The sequence below is a fragment of the Narcine bancroftii genome, chromosome 13 (genome assembly GCF_036971445.1).
Source record: "Narcine bancroftii isolate sNarBan1 chromosome 13, sNarBan1.hap1, whole genome shotgun sequence".
Classification (NCBI taxonomy): Eukaryota; Metazoa; Chordata; class Chondrichthyes; order Torpediniformes; family Narcinidae; genus Narcine; species Narcine bancroftii.
Genome location: NC_091481.1, coordinates 69,204,052 through 69,220,071, shown reverse-complemented (window position 1 = coordinate 69,220,071; position 16,020 = coordinate 69,204,052). Strand labels below are relative to the sequence as shown.

Sequence of the window (16,020 nt, the reverse complement as noted above, 5' to 3'; positions counted from 1 at the left end):
CATCCTCTCCCCTCCACCCCATTCCATCCTCTCCCCTCCACCCCATTCCATCCTCTCCCCTCCACCCCATTCCATCCTCTCCCCTCCTCCCCATTCCATCCTCTCCCCTCCACCCCATTCCATCCTCTCCCCTCCACCCCATTCCATCCTCTCCCCTCCACCCCATTCCATCCTCTCCCCTCCACCCCATTCCATCCTCTCCCCTCCTCCCCATTCCATCCTCTCCCCTCCACCCCATTCCATCCTCTCCCCTCCACCCCATTCCATCCTCTCCCCTCCTCCCCATTCCATCCTCTCCCCTCCACCCCATTCCATCCTCTCCCCTCCACCCCATTCCATCCTCTCCCCTCCTCCCCATTCCATCCTCTCCCCTCCACCCCATTCCATCCTCTCCCCTCCACCCCATTCCATCCTCTCCCCTCCTCCCCATTCCATCCTCTCCCCTCCACCCCATTCCATCCTCTCCCCTCCACCCCATTCCATCCTCTCCCCTCCTCCCCATTCCATCCTCTCCCCTCCACCCCATTCCATCCTCTCCCCTCCTCCCCATTCCATCCTCTCCCCTCCACCCCATTCCATCCTCTCCCCTCCACCCCATTCCATCCTCTCCCCTCCACCCCATTCCATCCTCTCCCCTCCTCCCCATTCCATCCTCTCCCCACCTCGTTCTTCCTCATCCTCCATTCTCCCATCTCTTTCTCCCTATCTTCCCCTTCCTCTCCCCATCCCTCCCTCTCCCCTTCCCTCCCTCTCCCCTTCCCTCCCTCTCCCCTTCCCTTCCTCCTTCCTCCTTCCTTCCACATTCCCCACTCCCCTCTCCCTCCCCTTTCCACTGTGCCTCTGTTCCCATTGGCCCCCGGCCGCGCCCTTAAGGACATTAGTGTCGGCAGCCGGTGCGCGCCTTTAAACGCCGCGCTGGAGCAGCGGCCACGTCACCGCCCGGAGTTGCGGCCGCGGAGTTCGTAGCGAGTTCGGGGAGTTGGAGCCGGGACCATGAACGTGTTCAGACTGGCCGGGGACCTGTCCCACCTGCTCGCCATCCTCATCCTGCTCGCCAAGATGTGTAGCAGCAAGTCGTGCTCCGGTGATGGAGGAGGAGGGGGAGTGAGGGAGCGTGGGGGGGAGTGAGGGAGCGTGGGGGGAGTGAGGGAGGGGGTGAAGTGAGGAAGCGTGGGGGTGAGGGAGGGGGTGAAGTGAGGGAGCGGGTGAAGTGAGGGAGCGGGTGAAGTGAGGGAGCGGGGGGAGTGAGAGGGAGCTGGAGGGGGTGGGGTGGGAAGGAGAGAAGGTGAAAGGTTTGGCCAGTGACAGGAAGGGACGGGGAAGGAGTGATGGGGTGGAGGAGAGAAAAGGGTTGGAGTGATTGGATTCAGTGGGTGGGGGTGTTGCGGGGGGTGGGATCAGTCCTAGCGAGGGGGGTGGGGGGTGGGATCAGTCCTAGCGAGGGGGGTGGGATCAGTCCTAGCGAGGGGGGTGGGATCAGTCCTAGCGAGGGGGGTGGGATCAGTCCTAGCGAGGGGGGTGGGATCAGTCCTAGCGAGGGGGGTGGGATCAGTCCTAGCGAGGGGGGTGGGATCAGTCCTAGCGAGGGGGGTGGGATCAGTCCTAGCGAGGGGGGTGGGATCAGTCCTAGCGAGGGGGGTGGGATCAGTCCTAGCGAGGGGGGTGGGATCAGTCCTAGCGAGGGGGGTGGGATCAGTCCTAGCGAGGGGGGTGGGATCAGTCCTAGCGAGGGGGGTGGGATTAGTCCTGAGGAGTTAAGGGTGTGGGACTGGGAGAGAGGGTGTGGCCCGGGGGGCTGGGATTGGGTTATATACCCTTTATTATTTAGACTTTGGCTGTTTACTGATGATTTCTTTCCACAGGTATTTCTGGGAAGAGCCAGCTTCTCTTTGCCCTGGTCTTCACCACCCGATATCTGGACCTATTCACTTCCTTCATCTCTGTGTACAACACCACCATGAAGGTAGGGCACACCAGAGGCAAAGAACTGTCCACATGTCGAGCAGCTCCCATGGGAGAAAGGGTCGATGAAGGGTTTCAACCCAAAACATCAACCGTCCCCTCTCCCACGGGCACTCCTCGACTTGTTGGGTTCCTCCAGCAGATTGTGTGCGAGATTCGAGCCGTGTACGGGGTCATTGATTGAACTGCGGCAGGACAAAGCGAGGTAGCTGACAAACTGATTAAACGATGGAACTTGCCACGATCATGATGTTAACACGTGGGCAGCACACACCTCGACCGAAATTCTTCCTTGTCTGCAGCCACTGAAGAAACTCTAATAGCCATCATTGAGTTAGAAATAATAAACATAAAAGACGATAAATATTCTCCTTTGCAGTTTATGAATGAAAAATGTTGGTGTTTCAACAGGCCCAGAGGTTCTTTCTGCAGTGTTGGTGTAGTTACAAGGGGTGACCAAGAGCCTTCTCTCTGTTGGGCAAAAGCTGTGGTGCAGCCATGGAGTTTCCCACGTCACAGGGACAGGCCAGGCCCAGCTGGTCCGTGCCGGACAACATGTCCGCGTTGGGCCCAGGCGAGAGTCCACCCGAGAGTCTCCTAAAGGAAGCTGACATCCCTGCCTCCTCCACTTCATCTGGCAGCGCGTTACATGTGCCCACTCTCTTTTGGGTGAAGAACTGACATCCCAATTCTCCTAAGTCCCACCCTCCTCACCCTATAGTTTTCCCCTCTCGTCTTAGATTCTCCCAGTCTAGAGAAAACAGACCCGTCATCTGTGCCCCTCATGATTTTATAAACCTCAGTAAGATCTCCTCTCAACCTCCTACACTCTTGGAAAACAGGCCAAGTTTCTCCAGTCTCTCACGATAACTCCACATCCCTAATCCTGGAAACTACCTCGTAAAACACCCTCCGTACCCTTATCAACTTTATAATGTCCGTCGTCTAACTAGGCAACCGAAACCACACACAATATTCCAAATGTGGCTTCACCAACGTCTTGTACAACTTCAGTGTGATGCCCCAACACCTGTGTTCAATGTCCTGACCAACAGAAGGCGAGAATCCCAACACTTTTCAGTCAGGAGTAAAACGCGAAGGTTTGCAGACCCCCTGGTTTTTGTTTTTTTTTTAATTTTTTATTTTTCACACCATAAATCACAATAGCCATGATATACACTTTTTCTTTTCCACACATTTACAGTGACTTTTTCTCCCTCCCCCCTCCCTCCTCCCAAGCCACCCCCCCCACCCCCCCCCCTCTCATCCATTTTAGGTATACAATCTAGGTTGCATTAATTCAGTTAGACAATGTTGTCATTCAACAAAAATACACCAGAAATTCTACTGAGTCCATTCTTTTCTTTTCTTCTCCTTCCATCAACTTAGGTAATGTTTGTTCCCGGTAGGTTTTCGCTATTGTATTTAATGTAAGGCTCCCATACTTGTTCGAATATTTCAATATTATTTCTTAAACTATATGTTATTTTTTCTAATGGAATACATTTATTCATTTCTATATACCATTGTTGTATTTTCAAATTATCTTCCAATTTCCAGGTTGACATAATACATTTTTTTGCTACGGCTAGGGCTATCTTGACAAATCTTTTTTGTGCATCTTCCAAGTCAATTCCAAATTCTTTATTTTTTATGTTACTTAGGAGAAAGATCTCTGGATTCTTTGGTATATTGTTTTCTGTTATTTTATTTAATATCTGATTGAGATCATCCCAAAATTTTTCTACTCTCTCACATGTCCAGATTGCATGAATTGTTGTTCCCCTTTCTTTTTTACATCGAAAACATCTATCAGATACTGTTGGGTCCCATTTATTTAACTTTTGCGGTGTAATGTATAGTCTGTGTAACCAATTATATTGTATCATACGCAGCCTCGTATTTATTGTATTTCTCATCGTTCCAGAACATAATTTCTCCCATGTTTCCTTTTTTATCTTTATATTTAAATCTTGTTCCCATTTTTGTTTAGTTTTACCATTTGTTTCCTCATTCTCCTTTTCTTGCAGTTTAATATACATATTTTTTATAAATCTTTTGATTAACATTGTATCTGTAATCACATATTCAAGGTTACTTCCCTCTGGTAAACTCAAGTTGCTTCCTAATTTATCTTTCAAGTAGGATCTCAGTTGGTAATATGCCAGCGCTGTATCTCCAGTTATATTGTACTTATCTCTCATTTGTTCAAAGGATAAGAATCTACTTCCTGAAAAACAATTTTCTATTCTTTTAATCCCTTTTTTTTCCCATTTTCTAAAGGCAAGGTTGTCTATTGTAAAAGGGAGTAGCTTATTTTGCGTCAATATTAGTTTTGGTATTTGGTAATTTATTTTATTTCTTTCTACATGAATCTTCTTCCATATATTGAGGAGATGGTGTAATACTGGAGAAGTTCTATGTTGTACCAATTTTTCGTCCCATTTATATAATATGTGTTCAGGTATCTTTTCCCCTATTTTATCTAATTCTAGTCTCGTCCAGTCTGGTTTTTCCCTTGTTTGATAAAAATCTGATAGGTACCTTAATTGTGCGGCTCTATAATAATTTTTGAAGTTTGGCAATTGTAAGCCTCCTTGTTTATACCATTCTGTTAATTTATCTAGTGCTATCCTCGGTTTCCCCCCTCTCCATAAAAATCTCCTTATTATTTTCTTTAACTCTTTGAAGAATTTTTCTGTCAGTTGTATTGGCAATGCCTGAAATAAGTATAGTATCCTTGGAAAAATGTTCATTTTAATACAGTTTATCCTTCCTATCAGTGTTAGTGGTAGCTCTTTCCAATGCTCTAAATCGTCCTGTAATTTTTTCATTAGTGGATTGTAATTGAGTTTATATAATTGGCCTAGATTTTTGTTTATTTGCACACCTAGGTATCTTATTGCCTGCGTTTGCCATCTGAATGGGGATTCCTCCTTAAATTTTGAGAAATCCGCGTTATTCATAGGCATTGCTTCACTTTTATTTACGTTTATCTTGTATCCCGACACTTCTCCATATTCTTTCAATTTCTTATATAGTTCTTTTATTGATAGTTCTGGTTCTGTTAAGTACACTATCACATCATCCGCAAACAGACTGATTTTATATTCCCTGTCTTTTATTTTTATTCCTTTTATATTATTATCTCTTCTTATCGATTCTGCTAGTGGTTCTATAGCTAGCGCAAACAATAATGGTGATAGTGGGCATCCCTGCCGCGTTGACCTGCTTAAGTTAAATTGCTTTGATACATGTCCATTTACTGTCACTTTCGCTAACGGTCCCTTATATAATGCTTTAATCCAATTAATATACTTCTCCGGTAAACTGAATTTTTGCAATACTTTGAACAAGTAATTCCATTCTACTCTGTCGAAGGCCTTCTCTGCGTCTAAAGCAACTGCTACTGCCGGTGCTTTATTTCCTTCTACTGCATGAATTAAGTTAATAAATTTACAAATATTGTCTGTTGTGCGTCTTTTTTTGATAAATCCAGTTTGGTCTAAATTTACCATTTTCGGTACCTGTTCTGCTAATCTGTTCGCTAATAGTTTAGCTATTATCTTATAATCTGTGTTTAGCAGAGATATTGGTCTATATGACGCTGGTGAGAGTGGATCTTTCCCTTGTTTTAGTATCACTGTAATTATTGCTGTTTTACATGAATCTGGTAAGTTTTGTGTCTCATCAATCTGGTTGATTACATCCAGGAGGGGCGGTATTATTAGGTCTTTAAATGTTTTGTAGAATTCTATTGGGAGTCCATCCTCTCCTGGTGTCTTATTATTTGGTAAATTTTTTATTATCTCTTGTATTTCTACTGTTCCAAATGGTTCTGTTAATTTATTTTGTTCCTCTATTTGTAGTTTTGGTAGTTCAATTTTAGTCAAAAATTCATCTATTTTCCCTTCTTTCCCTTCGTTTTCGGTTCGGTATAATTGTTCATAGAATTCTCTGAAGTTTTCCTTAATTTCTTTTGGATTATATGTAATTTGTTTGTCTTTTTTCCTTGTTGCCAATACCATTTTCTTAGTTTGCTCTGTCTTAAGCTGCCATGCTAAGATTTTGTGTGTTTTTTCACCTAGTTCATAATATTTCTGTTTTGTCTTCATTATATTCTTCTCCACCTTATATGTTTGTAATGTTTCATATTTTATTTTTTTATCCGCCAATTCTCTTCTTTTGGTTGTATCTTCCTTTATTGCTAATTTTTTTTCTATGTTTATTATTTCCCTTTCCAACTGCTCTGTTTCCTGGTTATAGTCCTTCTTCATCTTGGTTGCATAACTTATTATTTGCCCTCTAATGAATGCTTTCATTGCGTCCCATAGTATAAACTTATCTTCCACTGATTCCGTATTTACTTCAAAGTACATTTTTAATTGTTTTTCAATAAATTCTCTAAAATCCTGTCTTTTAAGTAGCATGGGGTTTAATCTCCATCTATACATTCTTGGAGGGATGTCCTCTAGCTCTATTGCCAATAATAGGGGTGAGTGGTCCGATAATAGTCTAGCTTTATATTCCGTTTTCCTAACTCTCCCTTGAATGTGGGCTGATAACAGGAATAGGTCTATCCTTGAGTATGTTTTATGTCTAGTCGAGTAGTATGAGTATTCCTTTTCTTTTGGGTTTTGTTTCCTCCATATGTCCACAAGTTTCATTTCTTGCATTGATTTAATTATAAATTTGGTTACTTTGTTCTTCCTGTTAATTTTTTTCCCCGTTTAATCCATATTTGGATCCAAATTCAGATTGAAATCCCCTCCTATTAGTATGTTCCCTTGCGTATTAGCTACCTTCAAAAAGATATCTTGCATAAACTTTTGATCTTCTTCGTTAGGTGAATATATATTAAGTAGATTCCAAAGCTCTGAATATATCTGACATTTTATCATAACATATCTCCCTGCTGGATCTATTATTTCCTCTTCTATTTTAAATGGCACATTTTTACTAATTAATATAGCCACTCCTCTTGCTTTTGAATTATACGATGCTGCTGTTACATGTCCTACCCAATCTCTCTTTAATTTCTTGTGCTCCAATTCAGTTAAGTGTGTTTCTTGGACAAATGCTATATCTATTTTTTCCTTTTTCAGTAAATTTAGTAGTTTCTTCCTTTTAATTTGGTTATGTATTCCATTAATATTTAGAGTCATATAGTTCAGCGTAGCCATTTTATATTTTGTTTATCTTCTCTTTCCGTTTTTCCATCATTACCTTTCCTCCTTTTCCATTTCTGTTTTCTTATTTTCAACTCTTTACCAGACAACATTCCTACAACATCCAACATTTTCCTTATTCTCCTATTTCTATCTTCTTTATCCCCAATCTCCCCTTCCCCTCCTGAGTTGCCCTTTATCCCTTGTCGGACAACCACATCTCCCCTCTCCATTTGGATTTGCGAATCCACTCGCAAGCGTCAACTGATTTTGCAGTGACCGCTCTTTTCCCCCACCCAGCCCCCCCCAGAAAAGATTTCGCTTTTTATATGTCACAAAGGTCACTCTTTTAATTCCCTCCTTATTCTCTCTATTCCATTACCTTCTCTTATTAATTCTTGTCTATACTCTCTATGTTTTCCTCTAATTACAGATACTTTCACATATGCCCATTGTCTCTATTCACTCTTATACCTCTTTACCCGCATACATATCAATCGTGGTCATTTTTACCCTCCTTACCCTTCTTCATCCCTCAGTCTATTTTTGTCTTTACCCACATACATATCAATCGTGATAATTTTTGCTCTCATTACCCATCTTCATCCCTCAGTCTATTTTTGTAATTGTTCTGCAAATTTTCGTGCTTCTTCTGGATCCGAGAATAGTCTGTTTTGTTGTCCTGGAATAAATATTTTCAATACCGCAGGATGCTTCAGTGTAAATTTATATCCTTTCTTCCATAGAATCGCTTTTGCTGTATTGAACTCTTTTCTCTTCTTTAGGAGTTCAAAGCTTATATCTGGATAAATGAAGATTTTTTGCCCTTTATACTCCAGTGGTTTGTTGCCCTCTCTTACTTTTTCCATTGTCTTCTCCAGTACCTTTTCTCTTGTAGTATATCTTAGGAATTTTACTACAATAGATCTTGGTTTTTGTTGTGGTTGTGGTTTAGGGGCCAATGCTCTATGTGCCCTTTCTATTTCCATTTCTTGCTGTAGTTCTGGACATCCTAGGGCCTTAGGGATCCATTCTTTTATAAACTCCCTCATATTCTTGCCTTCTTCATCTTCCTTAAGGCCCACTATCTTTATGTTATTTCTTCTGTTATAATTTTCCATTATATCTATTTTTTGGGCTAGTAATTCTTGTGTCTTTAGTTTTTTTATTAGATTCCTCCAATTTCTTTTTTAAGTCTTCTACCTCCATTTCTGCTGCTATTGCCCGTTCTTCCATCTTGTCCATTTTTTTCCCCATTTCTGTTAAGGTCATATCCATTTTATTTATTTTCTCTTCTGTGTTGTTTATTCTTCTTCTTAAATCATTGAATTCCTGTGTTTGCCATTCTTTAAATGACTCCATGTGTCCTCTAACAAGAGCAAGTATATCCTTTACCTTGCCTTTCCCTTTATCTATTTCACTGTATTCTTCCTCTTCTTCTTCCTCTAGGTTGGCCATCTGTTGTTTCTTTGCTGCCCTTTCCTCCTCTTCTTTCTTGTTTCCATTGTCTTCTGTGGTCTCTTCTTGCTGCAGGTGTTCTGCAGCTGTCGTTGCCGGCTGTGGAGATCGACTCCCCAGCTGGTCCCCCCTCCCGTCGGTGTGTTTTTTTTCATTCACATCGCGCATGCGCGATTCCTCACGCATGCGCGGTTGCGCACTTTTACTCGGCTCTGTGAGCCATTGTTGTAGTTCTTTTTCTACCGACCTGAGGTAGTGGGGCCCTCTCTCCACAGCGGGCCTCTTCGGACAGGTAAGGCCTTCACCTTTTTCCTCCGTTGTCTTCTCTTCCTCTCTTCTTTCTGTTGATTTTGATTTTTCTCCTTTTGTCTCCATCTTCTTTCCACCTTTATACTCACTTTTCTTTAACTTGTATTTCTGTGCCTTTGTATTTTCTCTTGTTTTTCCCGACTTTTCTGGAGAGGGCTGGAGTTCACCGTCCGGCCACTACTCCATCACGTGACTCCTCCAGACCCCCTGGTTGAAGTAAAATCACAAAGTTGGAGAAACTCGACAGGTCGAACAGTGTCCTTTATATTAGTAGAACCGACGTTTCGGGCCTGAGCCCTTCATCAAGGGATGAGCAAAATGTAGAGAGGTGCCTGAAAAAAATCAGGGGTCCCCAAACATTTTAGACTATCGACCCCTTCACAGAATCCTTGATCCCTCATCGCCCCAGGCATGAAATCCTTGGGGTGGTGGCGGTGTGGACGTGGTTGGGCTAGTGGGGGGTTGTGGTGGCTGCAGTATTGGACACATACTTCACTTTGTCAGTCCTTTGCTCTCTACTTATTAAGAGGCCAAAGCCAAATGCAACATGGCAGCCACCAAGGCCCGCTCTCCCGGAGAGGTTGGCCACCCCTGCCATAGGCGCTATTTTCTGTAGCCGCCCCTGCTTTTGACCACAAAAGTTCAATTGACCCCTACCCCTGCTGTTTATTGACCCCCCCCCCAACTTTTGACCCCATGGCATTTATCGACCCCTTGGATTGTGCCATCACTTTGGAGATCCCACCCTAAACCAAGGGTCTTCATACTGATTGATCCCTTGTACTCCAAGAAATTGCCTTCCCCCAACCACTCTCTGACTTCTGGATGAGACAGACAGGCTTTGTAGGGCTATGGCCTGGGTGCAGGTCAATGGGACTAGACAGAACGATGATTAGGCATGGACTGGATGGGCTGAAGGGCCTTTTTCTTTGCTGTATGGTTCTAACCATAGATTTATTGTCACATGACATACAGGGGCGGCACGGTTAATGCAACACTGTTACAGCACTAGTGAGCAAGATTCGAATATCCTTCCTACAGCTGGACAAAGGTTCGAATCCTGCGCTGTCTTTAAGGATTTTGTACGTTCTCCCTGTGACAGATTATGTTGTATTTTGTCTTGTATATATTATTTTAAAGGAGATAAATTGTGGTTACTGAATTAACCTTCCTGTAATCTGTCCAGAACCTAACAGTTCCATCTGGTTTAGGTACCAGAACACAAGGAGAACCTTGTGTAATAATTTCATTTTTCAACATATATTCCACCTCCGGATTCATGATTTTACTCTTCTCAATGTTTATTCTATATTGGTGTTGTTTTATGGGACTTGCCTCTCCCACTTTGATATGATAAATCACTGATGTCCTCTTTGGCACATCATGAAACAGATTTGTATATTTCAAAATTAATTCTTTCAATTGCATCTGTTCTCGTGACTTAAGATGGCCTAACTTTTCCTCCAAATTTTCAAAAATTGTTGAGGGACGCATAGGAACCATAATCTTTTGATCCATAACTTCCTCAACCCTGTCAACAACCCCTTTGATACAGATTGTTCTCCACTACCCTTAACCTCATAATAATCCATTAACAATTCACCCTTCAAGTCATACCCACAAGTCATTTCTTTAATCTCCTGTTCACTTACTGTTTTGCCCCTTAAGTCAATAAGATCTGTATCTATTTTCTGTTGTTGAATTAACTCTTTCCTTGACAAAGAGAAATCCTCACTCTCACAGAGCAAAATCCATACAAGATTGATGTTTTCACCAAACTCCTAAATTTTTGTCTATATGCTTTTGGAACCAACTCGTAAGCTTTCAATACTGCATGTTTAACAGTATCATAATTTGCCACTTGCTCTGTAGTCAAATTAGAGGATGCAATTTGAGCTTTTCCTTTCAAAACACTTTGGAGCATAAGAGGCCATTTTTCTTTTGACCATCTTGAGCTCTCAGCAACCTTTTCAAAAAGCTGAAAGTATGTATCTGTATCTCCCTCATCAAAAGGATGAACTAGATTTACCTCTCTACTAGCCACACGCATTGGTACATCTGGGTCCAGGTGCAGGGTCTCGAGCAGAATCAAAATTTACTGTCATGAACATGTCATGAAATTTGTTGCTTTACAGCAGTGTCACATTTATATAAACCACGTTACCAAATAAATAAAAATAGTGCACAAAAAGTCAAAGTATCTTTGGTTCATTCAGGAACCTGATAACCGGGGGAGGTGGGGGGGGGGAGGAAGAAGTTGTCCTTGTGCTGCCGAATGCTTGTCTTCAGGCTCCTGTAGCAGAGTGAAGAGGCCTGGGTAGGGGGTGGGGGGGGGGGTTCTTTGTGCTGTTTTAAGACACTGCCTCATGTCGATGTCCTCAATGGAGTGAAGTCTGGTCCCTGTGATGTCGCTGGTCGGGTTAACAACCCCCTGGAGTTTATTCTTGTCCTGAAAGTTGGCGCCTCCGTACCAGCCAGAATGTTCTCCACGGTCCACCTGTAGATGAGTTCCTCCAGACCCTCAATTTCTGATGTAGTCCCATGTATCACCAACCTATTTGTGGGATGTGATTCATTTACTTAAGACTCGTCTGTTTGTTTTCTAGATTGTATTCCTTCTCAGTGCTTACGTAACCCTCTATCTGATCTACGTAAAGTACAATTCAACCTTTGAGCGAGACAATGACACCTTCCGGGTGGAGTTTATCCTGGTCCCTGTTGCCGGTCTCTCTTTCCTCGTTAACCACGACTACGCGCCACTTGAGGTGAGAGCGGCTCTTCTTTCCAGGGTCTGTGTCCCAATCTTGGTTAGCGCACTTCACCAGTGGAAGGGAGCTGCATTAAATCAGTGGTGAGGGAGGTCCTGTATGTAGACCCAGCACAGAGCACCGATGGCAGAGGGATTACTTAAAGTGGGATGTGAGTGGGAAGAAAAAGGTTGAGAACCACTGGGTTATGGGATTTGTGTAGGAGTGACTGGTTGGGAAGGGAAAAGTTCAGTGGGTTCAAAGAGCAACAAGTCTGGATACAGGGTCATGTAAGGGAATTACAACAGGGATAACATGCACTACAGCCCAGTCACATCGGGCTTAACATGACTGATACTAGCAACTGTGTGTACGGACTTATAGCAACCAAGGACACTATTCAATGAGCCGATCTATCTCCCTCCTGTTCGCTTCCTCGTTCCTGTCTGTGATTCTGCCGACAACTGTGGTCTCACCAGCAAATTTATAGGTAGCATTTGAATTGTGCCCGACCACACAGTCGAGGGTGTTGAGCGGGTAGAGCAGTGGGCTAAGCTGGGATCCTCGAGGTGCCCCTGTGTTGATGATCAGTGAGGAGGAGACATTGTTTCTAATTCGTAATGACGGTGGTCTTCCGATGAGGAAGTCAAGGATCCAGTTTTGGGGGGGGGGGGGTTTGGTGGGGGCAGAGGCCCAGGGTTTGGAGCTTGTTGACCGTATCCACGTCATTGATAGATTGTGCACTGCTGAGATGTCAACATCCCTGCACCCCCCTCTGCGCTGCTCAGAGACAAGCCACGTGTTCATTCCAACAGTTTTCCGTGCTGGAACTAATCATCGCTCTGTCACCCACGGTCCGTGTACTCTCATTCTGTGTAAAGTGCTGTGCCTTATCTGAAACTCCTAGTGCACCACACCCACCGGATTGAACTTGAGTTTACCCAGCAGATGGTTCTCAGGAGCCTGGACTTCCATTCTTCTTTCCCCCCCCCCCCCCCCCCCCCCCACTCCTTATCAATGCTTTGATCCTCCTTGAGTACATCCACTGGATTAGGTGGTGTTGAGTAAACACAGAGGCTGCAGAAGGACTTAGGAGAACGGGCAGAGAAGTGGCAAATGAAATAGCGTCGGAAATTGTACAAGTTGATGGAAAAAATATACTGGGGGTATTTAAGGCAGAGATTGACAGGTTCTTGATTAGCCAGGGCATCAAAGGCCGGGCAGAGGGGTTGAGTGGGAGAATGGATCAGCTCATGATTAAATGGTGGGTAGACTCTATGGGCTGAATGGCCTATTTCTCCTATGTCTGTGGTCTTCTCCTTTTAGATCACTTATTCTCCCCCATCAGAAAATCATTATTTAATTGTGCTCTTGGCTTGTCATTTTCAGATATTTTGGACGTTCTCGATTTACCTGGAATCAGTTGCCATTCTGCCACAACTCTTCATGATCACGAAAACAGGCGAGGCAGAGACTATCACCACTCACTACCTGTTCTTTCTGGGACTGTACCGAGCTCTCTACATCGGCAACTGGATCTGGCGTTACCAGACAGAAGGGTTCTTTGATCAGATTGCAGTGGTGTCTGGGGTGGTACAAACCATCTTTTACTGTGATTTCTTCTACCTTTACATCACGAAAGGTAGATGCAAACCCCTCAACTCCTCTCTCTGGGTGATCAGTAAAATTCAGTAAAGGGATTGTGCAGTTCTACTGCGTTCCAGTGGAGCTCACAGTGGTGTGAGGCAGGATTTAAAATTGTGAGGCGCGTGTTTGCAAAATAACAGATTCAAAAGGAAGATGTGACACATGGTTCATTAAGGTGTGTCATTGATAGCTGTGGCATCCAAGAGCAGAGCAACCTTTCACTTTGCACTCTTGCAAATTGTAGCACGTGCCATGAATTTGGCAGTGAGGAAATTATACTGGACAACAAAGATTTTGCTTCCTGAACAATTTTGGGTGTATTTTATGGATCGATCACAAAAATGACCTTGGTGTTCCTATCACATACCCTTTTTTTTAAAGATGTAACTTATTTTTGTGATTTCCTGTCATATTTTAACCCTACTAGTATATTGCCCACGGACCAAGCTGTTTTGGTCAGTCCATTTGCATGTTATGCAAATGTTGTCTTGGGCCTGGTCATACTTAGATGCAGACAGGTTATAAAAGCAGCTCACGTACACAGATGCTGTGCATTATATTGATATATATCGAACGCATGTTGACGCACATGTTCTTCAGGCAATAGCATAGTGAGTGTACTTAACAATAGCATTAGGACACAGGAAGATTCAATCCAGCAGAAATATCTCGTCAGCGTTGTAACAGCTGATACATCCTGTTACATTGTGGCAAGTAATTGCTGAAGGCTCAAAGACGCAGCCTGACTACACTTATTAAGGAAGCCGATGAGCCTTACTTCGGTTGTAAAATTGGTGACCAAGAGAAACCCTGGGCTCCTCACCTTTGTTGTGCAACATGGACAGGCTCAGCGATTCAACATGTTAAATTCGATAAAAGTCCATTTAATGTTCCTCCAACTTCCTACAATTCTGAAATGATCTGGGTTCAGCTTGAAGTTGTCTATCATAATCCCAAGGAAGCAAACCTTTTGGAAAAGAATTGTTGTCCAGTGTTGTTGGTGGGGCGGAGGTGCAGAAGACCTGCTGATTGAAGAGCGAATCATTTCCAATAAACCATGGGAAGTGTACAATGGAGAGAAGATTCAAGCCTCCTGTGGGCTGGGCAAAAGGCCCTTCAGAGCAAAGGGTGATTTTACTGAACTTGCCTGGAAAGTTGAAGAATTGTTGAACTTGGTAGAAATCTGTCCCAAAGTGGCTCGGGCAGTAAAACGTGTGAACATTTGGGTGGGTTCAGATCTCTTTTCACGCTTCACCTAGGTATTTAGTCTGTTCCCCGTCAATGTCATGTCTGCGTTGGCTTTTCATTGCTCACTCCTGATGGGTTTTTCTTTTGTTTTTCCCCCCCCCCCCCCACAGTGTTGAAAGGAAAGAACTTGGGTCTTCCCTTACCAGTCTGAGACCTGCATCGTATACCAATGCCAGCAACACACATATGCACGAAGTACAAGATGGGAAATGGAACTTAACTGGAGGAGAGGTGCAACAGGAGTGTGTGGGTACTTATTAGAGTGGCATTAATCTTCAACCATGTAACAAACACAGCTGTCAAACTGCAAGCACAATGGCTCAGTCTCACTTGGTCAGGCCCCGTAACTAATTTCCTAAACTTTGTCCTTTGCACCGGAACTCTGCACCCACATCACAACTAAAAATCTTTACTTATAATGGTCACATTTCCTTTTGTTGGATCCCTATTACTTTATTGTGTGACATTTATTTAAAAAAAAGACCATGGTTTTTCCTAGTTACACAGCTGTACAGCACATATTCCCCCACTCCGATTTAGCAAAGGGGCAGCACAGTTTGAGTAGTTCGTGTGACGCTCATGTCAGCGCCAGCGACCCCGGGTTCGAATCTGGTGCTGTCTGCAAGTTCTCCCCAAGACCTCCGTGGGTTTCCTCTGGGTGCTCTGGCTTCCTCCCACCATCCAAATGGGGGTTGTAATTGGATATAAATGGCTGGAAATGATTATTTTTGTTTAAAGATGAAAATTAAAAAAATCCTAATTACACTTAAATGGGAGAAATTAGATCTTAGTGAGTCATTTAAATAGAACAGGTACAATTGGAGGAATTTTTCATTCTCGTCCCCCTGTAATATTTAATTGACCATTTTCAACGGCAAAATGTATTCCATATTATGTACAGTATTTAGGATTGGCATGCTCATTCCAATCCTAATCCAAGAAATTCATTACTTAGGTCACATTTGCCAATTAGCTTTTAATTTAAAATATTCATTGACATGAAAGCTGGTGACATGGCAGGTCAACCCTCAACAGGGGTGTTGCCTCGTTCATAATGGATGCAGCTGTGGCTGGAGTCAGGCCTACATATGTTTACATGGTTCAAGTGTAGCCAACTGATCAGAGCAGATCCCAAATAGCTCTCTGCCTTGTCCATCAAGTGCTTAATACTTTGTATATCTATTATTGCTTTGTAAAGGTATTATCAATACAACCTTCATGGTAATTGCCTGAAATGTTTCCAGCGAGTTTCTCTTTTCCTACCAATGGTTTCCTTTCTATACACCTTGATAATGCTATCAGCTTCCACCAAACTGTACAGAGGTGGCAGAGACTGAAGCAAAGGGAAGTCGAATGTGAAAAGTACCTTATTTCCCATTGTATAGGATGATCTTTGCCTTAAAAATCAGGCCGTCCTATACAAAGGGTCTAACATTCTTACCTTGACAACAAAGTTGCAACACCACCGGCTCCAACACAAT

At 43.4% G+C, this 16,020-nt stretch overlaps 1 protein-coding gene across 1 annotated transcript; it reads left to right on the top strand.

Annotated features, from left to right (window-relative positions):
• The first annotated feature begins 912 nt into the window (after positions 1-912).
• Positions 913-15,774, top strand: LOC138747973 (ER lumen protein-retaining receptor 3-like). Its single transcript, XM_069907632.1, has 5 exons — positions 913-1,084; positions 1,863-1,963; positions 11,504-11,662; positions 13,034-13,286; positions 14,650-15,774. The coding sequence occupies exons 1-5, from the start codon at positions 994-996 to the stop codon at positions 14,688-14,690; spliced, it is 645 nt and encodes a 214-aa protein (XP_069763733.1). The 5' UTR covers positions 913-993; the 3' UTR covers positions 14,691-15,774.
• Positions 15,775-16,020: the final 246 nt, after the last annotated feature.